The 16,562-nt window shown below is 42.9% G+C and overlaps 1 protein-coding gene across 8 annotated transcripts in view; it reads right to left on the bottom strand.

The window, feature by feature from the left end:
* Window positions 1–8,181: 8,181 nt before the first annotated feature.
* Window positions 8,182–16,562, bottom strand: part of LOC115128111 (OX-2 membrane glycoprotein-like) — a 34,891-nt gene continuing 26,510 nt past the window's right edge. For all 8 annotated transcript variants that reach the window (XM_029657809.2, XM_029657790.2, XM_029657780.2 and 5 more), the window contains exon 8: window positions 8,182–9,674. In XM_029657809.2, the coding sequence (XP_029513669.1) occupies window positions 9,664–9,674 (11 nt within the window). In that variant the 3' untranslated portion in view covers window positions 8,182–9,663. The remainder of the gene's footprint in view (window positions 9,675–16,562) is intronic.

Here is a 16,562-nt window from a genome sequence, read left to right as displayed (position 1 = left end):
CTCTTCCTGGTGTCATGGAAATGTTGAGCAGTGTGTTGACCGCAGTGCAGCAGTATTTCAGAGAATAAAATGTGATTTAAAGATGGGGGCGTCGGGGTGAGACAGGTGGGCAAGGGTTAGAGCTAGAGAATATGTGCTTCTGAGTGTGAACCCTCCTTCACGTCACACCTCAGAGTTAGAGGAGCAAAATAACACCCGTTAGCAGTGTGTATCACAAAGGTTATCTCACATATAATGATGATAAACCATCATTTGTTATTGACTATCAAAATATATATTTTAATGAAGAAACCACTGAGACACTTTGGTGATTATTAGTGATGATTTGGGGATATAACAGGGAAAAATTACTCATACCGAACATTTTATATCCCTGTGTGTGACTAAGTGTGTGTGCCTGTGTCTATATGTCTGTATATGACTTACTCAGTATGAGTGAGTGAGTGAGTGTATGTATATGCCCAGATGCACGTGTTAGTATGCTTGTGCTGGCTACAGGTTGGGGGCTTTCCATGGTTTATGTAAAATGTTGAGCCCTATATGTTGAACCATATAGCCGAAACAGTGAGTCCCTGTAAATAGATGTTCTCCCTCTTGAGACAGTATGGAAATTCAATTTAAATGTAATATGAATGTAATGTGAAAGTGCATATGACTGTCTCTATGGTCATGGGAAGACAGAGGTAATAGTTTGCATAACTGTAAAATTATGTGGGTGTGGCATGATTGTAATAGCGACATTCCAGTCTCAGTTATTGTCAATTAATTTGAAACATGCTCGTTTAACACCTCAAAATAAACAATTCTGCAAGTTAAGGTTACATGATTACTATGCAACAACTCAATTACAATACAGTATCCTTCACCAGAGAATAGTGCCAGAGAAATGTCCCTCATTTTATTATGAAATTGCGACATAGACCATTATTACCACTTGAAGCAAGAGTGGCTAGTTTTTGAGAATGTGAAATAAAGCTTGGGTCTAATGTCTTTGGTTCTATATTGCTTCTGCTTGTTGTGTTGTGGTAAAACCCTGAGCGAGAGGTTACTGTAAAGTACTGTGGTGTGACCTAGTTTAAAAGAAGTGCTGGGAACAGACCACCACCACAACAAGATGGTAATTTGTATTCAAAGCAACTCACTACTCACTATTTGTCACATGCGCCAAATATAACAGGTGTAGACCTAACAGTGGATTGTTTACTTACAAGCCCTTAACAAGCAAAGCTTAAAGAAATTAAGAAGAAAAACTTAAGTAAAAAAAAATAAAAGTAAAATTGAAAATAAAAGTAACAAATAATTAAAAAGCAGCATTAAAATAACAATAGCGAGGCTATATACAGGGGGTACCGGTACAGAGTAAATATGCGGGGGCACCGGTTAGTCGAGGTAATTGAGGTAATATGTACATTTAGGTAGAGTTAAGGTGACCATGCATAGATCATAAACAGAGAGTAGCAGCAGCGTAAAAGGTGTCTGGGTAGCTCTTTTATTAGCTGTTCGGGAGTCTTATGGCTTGGACTAGAAGCTGTTAAGATGCCTTTTGGACCTAGACTTGGCCCTCTGGTACCGCTAGCCATGCAGTAGCAGAGAGAACAGTCTATGGCTGGAGTCGTTGACAATTTTTAGTGCCTTCCTCTGACACCTCCTGGAATAGAGGTCCTGGATGGTAGTATGGTTCTCAATCAGGAACAACGATATACAGCTGCCTATGATTGAGAACCATACCAGGCCAAACACAGAAATCCCAAATCATAGAAAAAGGAACATAGACAACCCACCCAACTCACACCCTGACCATACTAAAACAAAGAAATAACAAAAGAACTAAGGTCATCAATGGTGCAGCTGTAGAACCTTTTGAGGATCTGAGGACCCATGCCAAGTCTCCTGAGGGGGAATAGGCTTTGTTGTACCCTCTTCACGACTGTCTTAGTGTGTTTGGACCATGATCGTTTGTTGGTATTGTTGACACCAAGGAACTTGAAGCTCTCAACCTGCACCACTGTAGCCGCATCGATGAGAATGGGGGCATGCTTGGTCCTCCTTTTCCTATGGCCCACAATCAACTCATGTCTTGATCACGTTCAGGGAGAGGTTGTTGTTCTGGCACCACACGTCCAGGTCTTTGACATCCTCCCTATAGGCTGTCTCATTGTTGTTGGTTATCAGGCATACCACTGCTGTGTCATTGGCAAACTTGATGATGGTGTTGGAGTCGTGCCTGGCCATGCAGTCATGAGTGAACAAGGAGTACAGGAGGGGACTAAGCACGCACCCCGGCCCATCAGGAAGTCTAGGATCCAGTTGCAGAGGGAGGTGTTTAGTCCCAGGGTCCTTAGCTTAGTGATGAGCTTTGAGGGCAATATGGTGTTGAACGTTAAGCTGAAGTCAATGAATAGCGTTCTCACATAAGTGTTCCTTTTGTCCAGGTGGGAAAGGGCAGTGTTGAGTGCCCAAAGAGATTGCATCATCTGTGGATCTGTTGGGGTGGTATGCAAATTAGAATGGGTCTAGGGTTTCTGGGATAATGGTGTTGATGTGAGCCATGACCAATCTTTCAAAGCACTTCATGGCTACAGACGTGAGTGCTACGGGTCAGTAGTCATTTAGGCAGGTTATCTTAGTGTTATTGGGCACAGAGACTATGGTGGTCTGTTTGAAACATGTTGGTATTACAGACTCAGTCAGGAACAGGTTGAAAATATCAGTGAAGACACTTGCCAGTTGGTCAGCACATGCTCGGAGTACACGTCCTGGTAATCAGCCTGGTGGGCAGGGTGGTGCCAGAAAATTAACATATCCCTCAACGTAACCAAGGCTAAGGAGATGATTGTGGACTACAGGAAAAGAAGGACCAAGCATGCCCCCTTTCTCATCGACGGGGATGTAGTGGAGCAGGTTGAGAGCTTCAAGTTCCTTCGTGTTCACATCACCAACAAACTAGAATGGTCAAAACACACCAAGACAGTTGTAAAGAGTGCACGACAAAGCATATTCCCCTCAGGAAACTAAAAAGATTTGGCATGGGTACTCAGATCCTCAAAAGGTTCTACAGCTGCATCACTGCCTGGTACAGCATCACTGCCTGGTACAGCAACTGCTCGGCCTCCGACCACAAGGCACTACAGAGGGTAGTGCGTACGGCCCAGTACATCACTGGGGCTAAGCTGCCTGCTATCCAGAACCTCTACACTAGGCGGTGTCAGATGAAGGCCCTAAAAATTGTCAAAGACCCCAGACACCCCAGTCATAGACTGTTCTCTCTACTACCGCATGGCAAGTGGTACCGGAGCGCCAAGTCTAGGACCAAAAGGCTTCTCAACAGCTTCTACCCCCAAGCCATAAGACTCCTGAACAGGTAATCAAATGGCTACCCGGACTATTTGCATTGTGTCCCCCCCAAACCCTCTTTTACACTGCTGCTACTCTCTGTTTATCATATATGCATAGTCACTTTAACTATACATTCATGTAGATACTACCTCGTTTAGCCCGACTAACCGGTGCCCCCGCACATTGGCTACCCAGACTATCTACATTGTGTCACGCCACCCACCACCCGCCAACCCCTCTTTTACGCTACTGCTACTCTCTGTTTATCATATATGCATAGTCACTTTAACCATACCTACATGTACATACTACCTCAATTAGTCCGACTAACCGATGCCTGTATATAGCCTCGCTACTGTTGTAGCCTCGCTAGTGTATATAGCCTCGCTACTGTTATTTTTCACTGTCTTTTTACTGTTGTTTTTATTTCTTTACTTATCTATTGTAAACCTAATACCAATTTTTTACTTAAAAATTGCACTTTTGGTTAGGGCCTGTAAGTAAGCATTTCACTGTAAGGTCTACCTACACCTGTTGTATTCGGCACGCGTGACAAATAAACTTTGATTTGATTTATTCATGTTGTTGTTCAGCCACAACTCGGTGAGACATAAGATATTACAGTTTTTATTGTCCTGTTGGTAGGATATACGTGATCGTAGTTCGTCTATTTTATTATCCATTGATTGTACGTTGGTTAATAGGACCGATGGTAAAGGTAGATTACCGGATCCTAACAAGACACCCAGATCTTCGTCCAAAATACCACCTTCTCTTTCTCCTGCGAATGACAGGGATGAGGGCCTTGTCGGGTGTCTCAAGTAAATCCTTACCGTCTGACTCATTGATGGAAAAGTATTCCTCCAGTGTGGGGTGAGTAATCGCTGTCCTGGAATCTAGAAGGTCTTTTCGGTCATAAGACACGGTGGCAGAAACATTATGTACAAAATAACTTACAAATAACACGAAAAAACATACAGAATAGGTTACGGGATCGTAAAACGACAGCCTTCTCATTCGGTGTCACTGACTAAGCCATTGCCTGCGTCATGTGGACGTATTGGTTATTATAGCATAAGGCTCCACAATCATAATTTATTTAGATAAAAACAAGGACATTAGGACCTGCTGAGACATGAGGACATACACTATAATATAAACCCCCTTAATTTATAATGTAATGAAAAAGGCCATCATCAAAGCATTAATGAATCTCCCTTTATATTGGGCTGAATGGAATTCATCCTCCTAATATGAGCGTATGTCAGTCACTGCCTCTGACCTTCTCCCTTGGAACGAACACATACATAAAATTGGCCCATGCTCTAATATCTGCCTGTTGGTCTTATCTGCAGGCCTGGACACACTAGTGGCTGTGTGTGTTTTATTTGGTGAACAAAGCCCTCGTTCAGCCACCAGAAGGATGGAGAGAATGCACAATCGAGGGAGGGGTGGTAGAAGGGGACAGCTGGAGAGACAAGGCAGACTGGAACTGGACTGAAGTCATTCTTTATGACAGAGCAGAAAAGGTGTGTGGGAGGCGTATTACTGTGGGTTTAGTACATAATCAATCCAAGCAGCACATTAGAATAAATCTCTTAGTATAAGGGAAGCTGTTTGCGTCACTGGAGGCCAGTGCAGCATAATGGGAGGAAAACATGAGAATCTTGGCAGATTCCAAACCTTATACTGGTGGAGCAAGTATCCAATCTTCTTGTGTCTACAATGAGCCTGTGAAAACTGTTACAGCTGATTATTACTAGTTTGATTATTATTATGATGTTTGATTTAGTTCTGAAGACACACAATCATATCCCCAGCCTTGCTAGAGGCTCTATTACAAACATTGGAAAAAAAGGGTGCAGAACTAAAACACTCCAACCCCACCTTCACTGTAGAACTGGCCTTACAGATGGATGCTGGACGATTTGCAGCTGTGACTGTGTTCTCCAAAGCTCCGTACCCCTCTCGAACCCCTGGCTCAGGATAAAACAGACTTGGAACAAAGTGCATATGGAAGCCAGATCTGAACAAACAGCAGCCAAGAGAATACCTCCAAGGTTAATACAGGTGTACAGAGACTGCACCCAGAATTCCATTCGAGGCACATAATCAAAAACCGCCAGAAAATATTTCAACTTGACATTTTCCGTGTAAATTGCAAATGTATTCAATAAGCAATAACACACTACGCCTATTTCTAAGTTCTTTATTTTTACATTTCTTGACATCATACATTTCCAAGCAACAGCATCTTCCTTCATACGGGGGGAGCTGTGTTAACCTTTAATGTGGTTAGTTGCATTTCTGCATGTGAAGTGACTGACATTATGAAAAGCATGTTACCTGGTAAGACAGCCCTCCACACACATATTCAATGCTTACATCCCGGATCACAGCAGTCAATGTATGGAGTTGAAATAAACATCCGAACAAGTAGTGATGTGTATGACGATTCAGAGAAATACCAGACCATGCAATATGATAGCAAACCATGACAGTTTTCTCCTAAAAAGCAAATCAACCTTGACTGCTTCATGTCCTACGCTCATACAAGTTAATAAAATAAGGTCAGTATTTCATGAAGCTTGAATCTGCAGAGACCTAATAATACTGATGACCTGGCCACTTTAAAATGCATTGGTGGCTGGGATTCAGAAGGAAAGCCCCCCCCCCCCCCCACACACACACATGTTATTTTTAAATACCCCCTAGCAGTATTGGCAGCCAACCAGCCATATTGAATTCCTCAGAAGGCACCCACAGAATCTCACCATTGCGTATTCTACTAAAAATCACATCAAAACATCTGCCTGCGGCTATGGAACCCTGACCAGGTTGGAGTCATTAAAACTCATTTTTCAACCAGTCCCCACATTTCTTGTTCACAAACTATAATTCTGGCAAGTCAGTTAGGACATCTACTTTGTGCATGACAAGTCATTTTTCCAACAATTGTTTACAGATTATTTCACTTACAATTCACTGTATCACAATTCCAGTGGTTCAGAAGTTTACATACACTAAGTTGACTGTGCCTTTAAACAGCTTGGAAAATTCCAGAAAACTATGTCATGGCTTTAGAAGCTTCTGATAGGCTAAATGACATCATTTGAGTCAATTAGAGGTGTACACGTGGATGCATTTCAAGGCCTACCTTCAAACTCAGTGCCTCTTTGCTTGACATCATGGGAAAATCAAAAGAAATCAGGCAAGACCTCAGAAAAATAACTGTAGACCTCCACAAGTCTCGTTCATTTTTGGGAGCAATTTCCAAACGCATGTGGGCACCACATTCATCTTTACAAACAATAGTACGCAAGTATAAACACCATGGGAACACTCAGCCGTCATACCGCTCAGGAAGGAGACGCGTTCTGTCTCCTAGAGATTAATGTACTTTGGTGCGAAAAGTGCAAATCAATCCCAGAACAACATCAAAGGACCCTGTGAAAATGCTGGAGCAAACAGGTACAAAAGTATCTATATCCACAGTAAAACGAGTCCTATAAATCGACATAACCTGAAAGGCTACTCAGCAAGGAAGACGCCACTGCTCCAAAACCGCCATAAAAAAACAGACTACAGATTGCAACTGCACATAGGGAAAAATATCAAACTTTTTAGAGAAATGTCCTCCGGTCTGATGAAACAAAAATAGAACTGTTTGGCCATAATGACCATAGTTATGTTTGGGGGAAAAAGGGGAGGCTTGCAACCTGGAGAACACCATCCCAAACGTGAAGCATGGGGGGGGGGGCAGCATCATGTTGTTGGGGTGCTTTGCTGCAGGAGGGTCTGGTGCACTTCACAAAATAGATGGCATCACGAGGAAAGAAAATTATGTGGATATATTGAAGCAACATCTCAAGAAATCAGTCAGGAAGTTAAAGCTTGGTCGCAAATGGGTCTTCAAAATGGACAGTGATCCCAAGCATACTTCCAAGTTGTGGCAAAATGGCTTAAGGACAACAAAGTAAAGGTATCGGAGTGGCCATCACAAAGCCCTGACCTCAATCCTATAGAAAATGTGTGGGTGCAACAGTATAGACGTTACGCTCGTCCCCTCGCCCCTGACCTGGGCGCGAACCAGGGACGCTCTGCACACGTCAACAGTCACCGTCGAAGCATCGTTGCCCATCGCTCCACAAAAGCCGCGGCTCTTGCAGAGCAAGGGGAACCACTACTTCAAGGTCTCAGAGCAAGTGACGTCACCGATTGAAATGCCACTAGCGTGCACCACCGCTAACTAGCTAGCAATTTCACATTGGTTACATGGGCAGAACTGAAAAAGCATGTGCGAGCAAGGAGGACTACAAACCTGACTCAGTTACACCAGCTTGGTCATGAGGAATGGGTCAAAATTTTCCCTACTTATTGTGGTAAGCTTGTGGAAGGCTACCCTAAATGTTTGACCCAAGTTAAAGGCAATGCTGCCAGATACTAATTGAATGTAAACTTCTGATCCACTGGGAATGTGATGAAACAAATAAAAAGCTGAAATAAATCTCTTTACAATTATTCTGACATTTCACATTCTTAAAATAAAAGTGGTGATCCTAACTGACCTAAAACAGGGAATTCTTACTAGGATTAAATGTCAGGAATTGTGAAAAACTGAGTTTAAATGTATTTGGCTAAGGTGTATGTAAACTTCTGACTTCAACTGTAGATTCCTGCCTTTCTAGGGAGTTTTTCCAAGCTACAGTACTTCTACATCGACATTGCTTGCGGTTTCGGGTTTTAGGCAGGGTTTCTGTATAGAACATTGTGACATCGGCTGATGTGAAAAGGGCTTTATAAATAAATTTGATTGATTGATCTGAAAACACACACACGCTGACATTCTTACTTATAACCACATTTATTCATCCTCAAATGGCTATAAAATAATTTTATCTGACCATAGTCTACCACACACTCTCCAACCCTGCTACAGTTCTGAGTAAAAGGTCTACAGTATGTCTGAGATTTGGGCCCAGATTCACAAAACAATCTTTAAAAGGAAATGTATTCTTAAGTGCAATTTTATCTTCACTTTATACTGAAAAAAATTACAAAAAGTTACTATTCCTCAATAAAGTTATTGAAAATGTTCTTAAGTTTCTTCCTAAGGAAATTGTTAAGAAATGTGATTCTTGAAAATAAAGTCAGTGGATATCTTCTTGGAAATGTTCTTAATTCCGAGATAGCTAAAGCCTGCTCTTAAATGGATGGAAGTGAGAAAATAAGATAATGAAAGCAATTGAACATGTTTACTTGACTCAAACTTCATCTGAAAGTTCCAGTATTGATTGTTTTTAAATCCCCCACACCCAATTTTCTCTCCAGTTATCGCAGTAAGAAATATGCTAATAAGATTGCCCTTGCCGGCAAGATAGCGAGCTAGTTCAGTTGCTTAGCCACAATCATCTTAAAAAGATATGAGACGTTCGTAAGAAAAGCATGAATCTTAAGAAATATTTGAGGATTTGTACTAACAAACCAGTTTTTTTCTTAAGAAGCTTCTTAAGTTTTGCTTATGAAGTGTTTTGTGAATCTGGGCCCTGGGGTTGAAAGCTTACAGATAGCCTATGAGGCTATGATAAATTAAGAGTACAAGTAGAGTAGAATCAAGAGTAGAATCAAAGTAATGCATTCTGGGGGATTCAAACAGGGTAGGTCTTCCACAGGAGCTGCGTTGCAGTGGTCTAAAGTGGGACATTAAAGTGTAAAATCCAACACAATAACTTTCCTCATCTGCATTCAGTGTATCGTAAGACATTAGGATCACTGAATACTAAAATGTATTTTCACTTCATTCAGAGTTTTCCCACAACTTCGGTCCATTAGGTCGTGAAAACCACATTCATCTTGGGAACATACTTTAAAATGGCACAATGAAACCAAGGCAGTTACAAGAACAAAATACTTCATGATATATATGGATAACAATTAGGGTTGCCGGAGGACAAGGTTAGGTTCAGATCTGTTCTGTTAGGATCTGTGGTGATCATACTGTCCAGTATTCACAAAATAGTCTGAGTGGGTGTGCAGATCTTGAATCAGGTCTCCTCAGTCAAAACTATCTAATTCATTACGATCTAAAAGGGAAATCTGAATGCATATCAGCACTTCTATTCTGAAACACTTCAAACTCGTGTATACGAACCATTGTGACTAAACAAAAGATGTTGTGTTGATGGATTCAGTTTCTCAGTGACCCTGTGATGTTGGTCACGACAGATTGTATTCTGTGCCGCCTTGAGGTGGGCCTTGCTTCACTTCTGAAAGTGCAGTAGAATGTTGAGGAACAGTCGCTGAGTGGCTGAGTTTCACTTCCTCCTTTTAGACTCCATCTGTGCAGAGGAGAGAGCGAGGGCGAGAGAGGAAAGAGAGAGATACGATACACTAAAGCAAGTAGACCAAAATTACATTATATAATAACTGTAAATGAAATGAACAAGGTCTGATAGAAGTCAGTGCTGAGTCATTGGGTTCAGATGGTCAATGTGTGATAGAGGCTCCATAACGCAGTGAGACCAACCAAGCATTTAAATCAAGTTTGCACTTCAGGCCTATAACTGCCTCTGAAAGTGTGTTAACCAGTATCAAGGAAACACACAGACAATCAACACATAACTCAAATTCTCCCCTCTAATTTACTGACACTGTGTGAGGACTCTGGGAAGATTTCGGAGACTTATTCTGTCTAATTTTAAAATCAGAATATTGTACTCAATTAAACGTGTTATACAGTGTTAAACCCATCTAAACCTGGCTGGCAGTCTGACCATGGTTCTCCACCACAAATGTCTGTCTTATACTTGTACCCACAGTTATTTGTTATTGTCCCCATACGATCCTTTGTGTATAATACCTCCATTCTCCATAGAGCCATAAAGTGGCAATGCTAAAACCAGCGATGAAACAGAGGTTAATTTAGTTTACCCCACAGAAAGAGGCCAAAGGTAGGGCAGCAAGTACACTACAGGTACTTTATTACTTTATTTTGCAAAAGCAGCAGCTGCTCCTCCTGGGGTCCACAAAAAACATGACATAACACAGAACATTGATTATCAAGAACAGCTCAAGGACAGACCTACATGAATATAATTTTAAAAAACAGCACAGCCTACATAACAGAGACAAACTATCAAGGTGAAATAGGGGAGAGACGTTGTGCCGTGAGATGTTGGTTCATCTGTTTTTTTTTAACCAAGTCTGCTGTTAATTTGAGCAATATGAGATGGGAGTTCCATGAGATAACGCCTGTACATAATACTGAACACTTTCTTGAATTTGTTCTGGATTTGGGGACTGTGAAAAGACCTCTAGTGGGGTAAGTGTGTGTGTCAGAAATGTGTGTACGTTTGGAATTTTCAACACATGAATGTTTCTTATAAAAATAGGTGATGCCTTCAGTCTTTCCTCAACTCTTAGTCAAGAGAGACTGGCATACATAGTATTTATATTAGCCCTCTGATTACAATGAAGAGCAAGACATCTCACTCTGTTCTGGGCCAGCTGCAGATTAACTAGGTCTTTCTTTGCAGCACTTGACCACACGACGGGACAATAATCAAGGTAAGTCAAAACTAGAGCCTGTATGACTTGCTTTTTGAAGTGTTGTGTCAAAAAGGTAGAGTATTTCTATTATGGACATAGTGCATTTGTTAAGTATTCAGACCCCTTGACATTTTCCAAAATTTCTTACATTACAGCATTACTCTAAAATGTATCTAATTTTTTCCCCCTCATCAAATCTACACACACAATAACCCATAATGACAAAGCAAAAACAGATGTTTAGAAATTGATAAAAAAATCTAAAATAGAAATACCTTATATCTATAAGTATTCAGAACCTTAATACGAGACTCGATATTGAGCCCAGGTGCATCCTGTTTCCATGAATCATCCTTGAGATGTTTCCACAACTTGATTAGAGTGCACATATGGTACATTCAATTGATTTGGATAGTAACACACCTGTCTATATAAAGGTCCCACAGTTGACAGTGCACGTAAGAGCCAAAACCAAGCCATGAGATCGAAGGAATTGTGCGTAGAGCTCCGAGACAGGATTGTGCCGGGGAAATGATCTTGGGAAGAGTACCGTAACATTTCTGCAGCACTGAAGGTCCCCAAGAACAGTAGTCTCCATCACTCTTAAATGGAAGAAGCTTGGAACCACCAAGACTCTTCCTAGAGCTGGCCGCCCAGCCAAACTAAGCACCATCCCTACGGTGAAGCATGGTGGAGGCAGCATCATGCTGTGGGGATATTTTTCAGTGGAAGGGACTGGGAGACTTGTCAGGATTGAGGGAAAGATAAACAGAGCAAAGTAAAGAGAGAGATCCTTGATGAAAACCTGCTCCAGAGCGCTCAGGAACCCAGACTGGGGCGAAGGTTCACCTTCCAACAGTACAACGACCCTAAGCACACAGCCAAGACAACACAGGAGTGGCTATGGGATAAGTCTCTAAATGTCCTTGAGTGGCCCAGCCAGAGGCCGGATTTGAACCCGATCGAACATCTCTGGAGAGACCTGAAAATAGATGTGCAGCAACGCTCCCCATCCAACCTGACAGAGCTTGAAAGGCTCTGCTGAGAAGAATGGGAAAAACTCCAAATACAGGTTAATCTGATTGTTAATTCGATACATAAAAGTAATCTAAACTCAGCAAACAATAAACCATCCTCGCACTGTCAACTGTGTAAATATTTGTATGAAAATAAGATTCAACAACAGACAAACTGAACAAGTTCCACAGACATGTGACGAACAGAAATGGAATAATGTGTCCATGAACAAAGTTGGGGTCAAAATCAAAAAGCAACAGTCAGTATCTGGTGTGGCCACCAGCTGCATTAAGTACTGGAGTGCATCTCCTCCTCATGTACTGCACCAGATTTGCCAGTTCTTGCTGTGAGATGTTACCCCACTCTTCCACCAAGGCACCTGCAAGTTGCCGGACATTTCTGGGGGGATCCGGGCTCTTCGCTGGCCATGGCAGACCACTGACATTCCGGTCTTTCAGGAAATCACATACAGAACGAGCAGTATGGCTGGTGTCATTGTCATGCTGGAGGGTCATGTCAGGATGAGCCTGCAGGAAGGGTACCACATAAGGGAGGAGGATGTCTACCCTGTAACGCACATCGTTGAGATTGCCTGCAATGACAACAAGGTCAGTCCAATGATTGCTGTGACACACTGCCCCTGACCATGACGGACCCTCCACCTCCAAATCGATCCCGCTCCAGAGTACAGGCCTCAGTGTAACGCTCATTCCTTCGACGATAAATGCAAATCCGACCATCACCCCATGTGAGACAGTGAAGAGCACTTTTTCCCAGTTCTGTCTGGTTCAGCGACAGTGGGTTTGTGCCCATAGGCGACGTTGTTACCAGTGATGTCTGATGAGGACCTGCCTTACACAGGCCTACAAGCCCTCAGTCCAGCCTCTCTCAGCCTATTGTGGACAGTCTGAGCACTGATGGAGGGATTGTGCGTTCCTGGTGTAACTCGGGCAATTATTGTTGCCATCCTGTACCTGTCCCGCAGGTGTGATGTTCGGATGTACCGATCCTGTGCAGGTGTTGTTACATGTGGTCTGCCACCGTGAAGACGATCAGCTGTCCGTCCTGTCTCCCTGTAGCACTGTCTTAGGCGTCTCACAGTACAGACATTGCAATTTATTGCCCTGGCCACATCTGCAGTCCTCATGCCTCTTTGCAGCATGCCTAAGGCATGTTCAGGCAGATCAGCAGGGACCCGTGGCATCTTTCTTTTGGTGTTTTTCAGAGTCAGGACATTAAAGAGGCCTTTCTACTAAGTGTTCATAACTGTGACCTTAATTTGCCTACCGTCTCTAAGCTGTTAGTGTCTTAATGACCGTTCCACAGGTGCATGTTCATTAATTGTTTATGGTTCATTGAACAAGAATGGGAAACGGTGTCTAAACCCTTTACAATGAAGATCTGTGAAGTTATTTGTATGTTTTTTAGTTTCTTATACACTTGGAACTACGCTCACAGTAATCATTACATTTACATTTACATTTAGTCATTTAGCAGACGCTCTTATCCAGAGCGACTTACTTTGCCCGAACCGCCGCCTATTTTGGGTAAGAAGTAATTAATGTATTTGTGTGTTTGGATGTCCTCCTTCGCCGTTTATCTCTATTGCACCCAGGCCTTCGTGGAAATGGTTCCGTTGTCCTTCTCCCGAGCTCTTAAGTGTAAGGGTCTGATTGTCCACAAGAGGTCACAATGTCCTTGTCCTGAAGTCTGAAGCAGACTAACAGGGTGGTGTTCACTTTCACTCCCAGGAAGAGGCGCCCTCTGAAGACAGCTAATCAGCCATGTCGATGATCCCCAGTGGACTGATGAGAGCAGTGTAGTTGACAATGATTTGAAGAGAGGAACAGGATGGTTCTACTTATTCACTTTCTTAGAAAGTAGCTGTTCTAAGTACTCAGCCGTAACATTGATTGTTAGAGATGCTACTTTGTCATCTTCACCTCGTGTTGGTTTTCAGGGTCGCAACCAATGGAGACCTAACCTGCAGCTTGAGTCCTTCTGGTCCCATATGTTAATTCTCAACTAATCCTTTCTACACTCTGGTAAAAAAAGGGGAGTTTCCGTCACGCTGATACACTCTGACCTCCCTCGAGCGTGGCTACTTACTGGGACAAAGTATCATGAAAATCTGATTTCATTAGAAAAACTAAAATCACATTCCTACCTTAACAAAACATTATCATAATCTTTGAAATTTCCGACACAGCGTAAAGGATGAAACCCTGACATTTACTGTGTGCATATGGTTCAAGTTACAATATTTTCGTTATAACATTTTTTATGACATTACAAAAATCGACATTTGTATTCCATAGACCACCTCTCATCATTCCCCACATTCGGATGTTAGGAATATTTTTCCGGTGTCCACTTTTGGACGTTAGAGTTTTTGGGCAGCAAAAAGTCTTTGTAACAAAAGGACGTTCCAATCACCAACTAACGTTCCAAAACTAAAAGCTAAAAAGGGTCCTCTGCTGCATAAATTTACGACCGGGTGTGAGGGACCTCTGCGGGTGAGAGGGATCTGGTAGAAGTTGATCCATGGTAACCTGATATTTGGATCCTCATAGGAGAGTCATGACACAGGTGTGCCAAGCTTGTAGCATCATACCCAATGAAACTCAAAGCCGTAATCGCTGCCAAAGGTGCTTCAGCAAAGTACTGAGTAAAAGGTCAGAATTCTTATGTAAATGTGATTTCAGATTGTTATTTTTTATAAATGAGCAAAAATGTATAAAAACCTGTTTTGCTTTGTCATTATGCAGTATTTTAGAACAAGGCAGTAACCTAACAAAATGTGGAAAAAGTGAAGGGGTCTGAATACTTTCTGAATGCACTGTACATCTCCCCATTTGTACAACCATTGAATCTATGTTTTGACCATGACAGATTATAATCTAAAGTAATACCAAGTAATTGTGTTTCCAAAACTTGTTTAACAGCCACACCATTAATTACCAGATTCAGCTGAGGTCCAGAGCTTACGGAATGATTTGTACCAAATATAATTCTTAGTTTTAGAGATGTCCAGGATAGGTTTATTACTGGCCACCCATTCCAGAATTTAATGCAACCTCTTGTTAACCTCTCTAGGGTATGTGGGATGCTAGGGTCCCTAGCGTCCCAAACACTTCTGTGAGCAGGCCTTTCTAATCAACCTGGCCCGGGTATCCTGGAAGGACATTGACCTCATCCCGTCAGTTGAGGATGCCTGGTCATTCTTTAAAAGTAACTTCCTTCACCATTTTAGATAAGCATGCTCCGTTCAAAAAATGCAGAACTAAGAACAGATATAGCCCTTGGTTCACTCCAGACCTGACTGCCCTCGACCAGCACAAAAACATCCTGTGGCGGACTGCAATAGCATCGAATAGTCCCCGCGATATGCAACTGTTCAGGGAAGTCAGGAACCAATATACGCAGTCAGTCAGGAAAGCTAAGGCCAGCTTCTCCAGGCAGAAGTTTGCATCCTGTAGCTCCAACTCCAAAAAGTTCTGGGACACTGTGAAGTCCATGGAGAACAAGAGCACCTCCTCCCAGCTGCCCACTGCACTGAGGCTAGGTAACACGGTCACCACCGATAAATCCATGATTATCGAAAACTTCAACAAGCATTTCTCAACGGCTGGCCATGCCTTCCGCCTGGCTACTCCAACCTCGGCCAACAGCTCCCCCCCCCCCCCGCAGCTACTCGCCCAAGCCTCTCCAGGTTCTCCTTTACCCAAATCCAGATAGCAGATGTTCTGAAAGAGCTGCAAAACCTGGACCCGTACAAATCAGCTGGGCTTGACAATCTGGACCCTCTATTTCTGAAACTATCCGCCACCATTGTCGCAACCCCTATTACCAGCCTGTTCAACCTCTCTTTCATATCGTCTGAGATCCCCAAGGATTGGAAAGCTGCCGCAGTCATCCCCCTCTTCAAAGGGGGAGACACCCTGGACCCAAACTGTTACAGACCTATATCCATCCTGCCCTACCTATCTAAGGTCTTCGAAAGCCAAGTCAACAAACAGGTCACTGACCATCTCGAATCCCACCGTACCTTCTCCGCTGTGCAATCTGGTTTTCCCGAGCCAGTCACGGGTGCACCTCAGCCACGCTCAAGGTACTAAACGATATCATAACCGCCATCGATAAAAGACAGTACTGTGCAGCCGTCTTCATCGACCTTGCCAAGGCTTTCGACTCGGTCAATCACCATATTCTTATCGGCAGACTCAGTAGCCTCGGTTTTTCGGGTTGACTGCCTTGCCTGGTTCACCAATTACTTTGCAGACAGAGTTCAGTGTGTCAAATCGGAGGGCATGCTGTCCGGTCCTCTGGCAGTCTCTATGGGGGTGCCACAGGGTTCAACCCTCAGGCCGACTCTTTTCTGTATATATCAATGATGTTGCTCTTGCTGCGGGCGATTCCCTGATCCACCTCTACGCAGACGACACCATTCTATATACTTCCGGCCCGTCCTTGGACACTGTGCTATCTAACCTCCAAACGAGCTTCAATGCCATACAACACTCCTTCCGTGGCCTCCAACTGCTCTTAAACGCTAGTAAAACCAAATGCATGCTTTTCAACCATTCGCTGCCTGCACCCGCACGCCTGACCAGCATCACCACCCTGGATGGTTCCAACCTTGAATATGTGGACATCTATAA

This window comes from Oncorhynchus nerka, linkage group LG1 (assembly GCF_034236695.1).
Source record: "Oncorhynchus nerka isolate Pitt River linkage group LG1, Oner_Uvic_2.0, whole genome shotgun sequence".
NCBI classification, from domain to species: domain Eukaryota; kingdom Metazoa; phylum Chordata; class Actinopteri; order Salmoniformes; family Salmonidae; genus Oncorhynchus; species Oncorhynchus nerka.
Note: the sequence above shows the minus strand (reverse complement) of the source record. Positions and strands in the feature narration are given on the sequence as shown.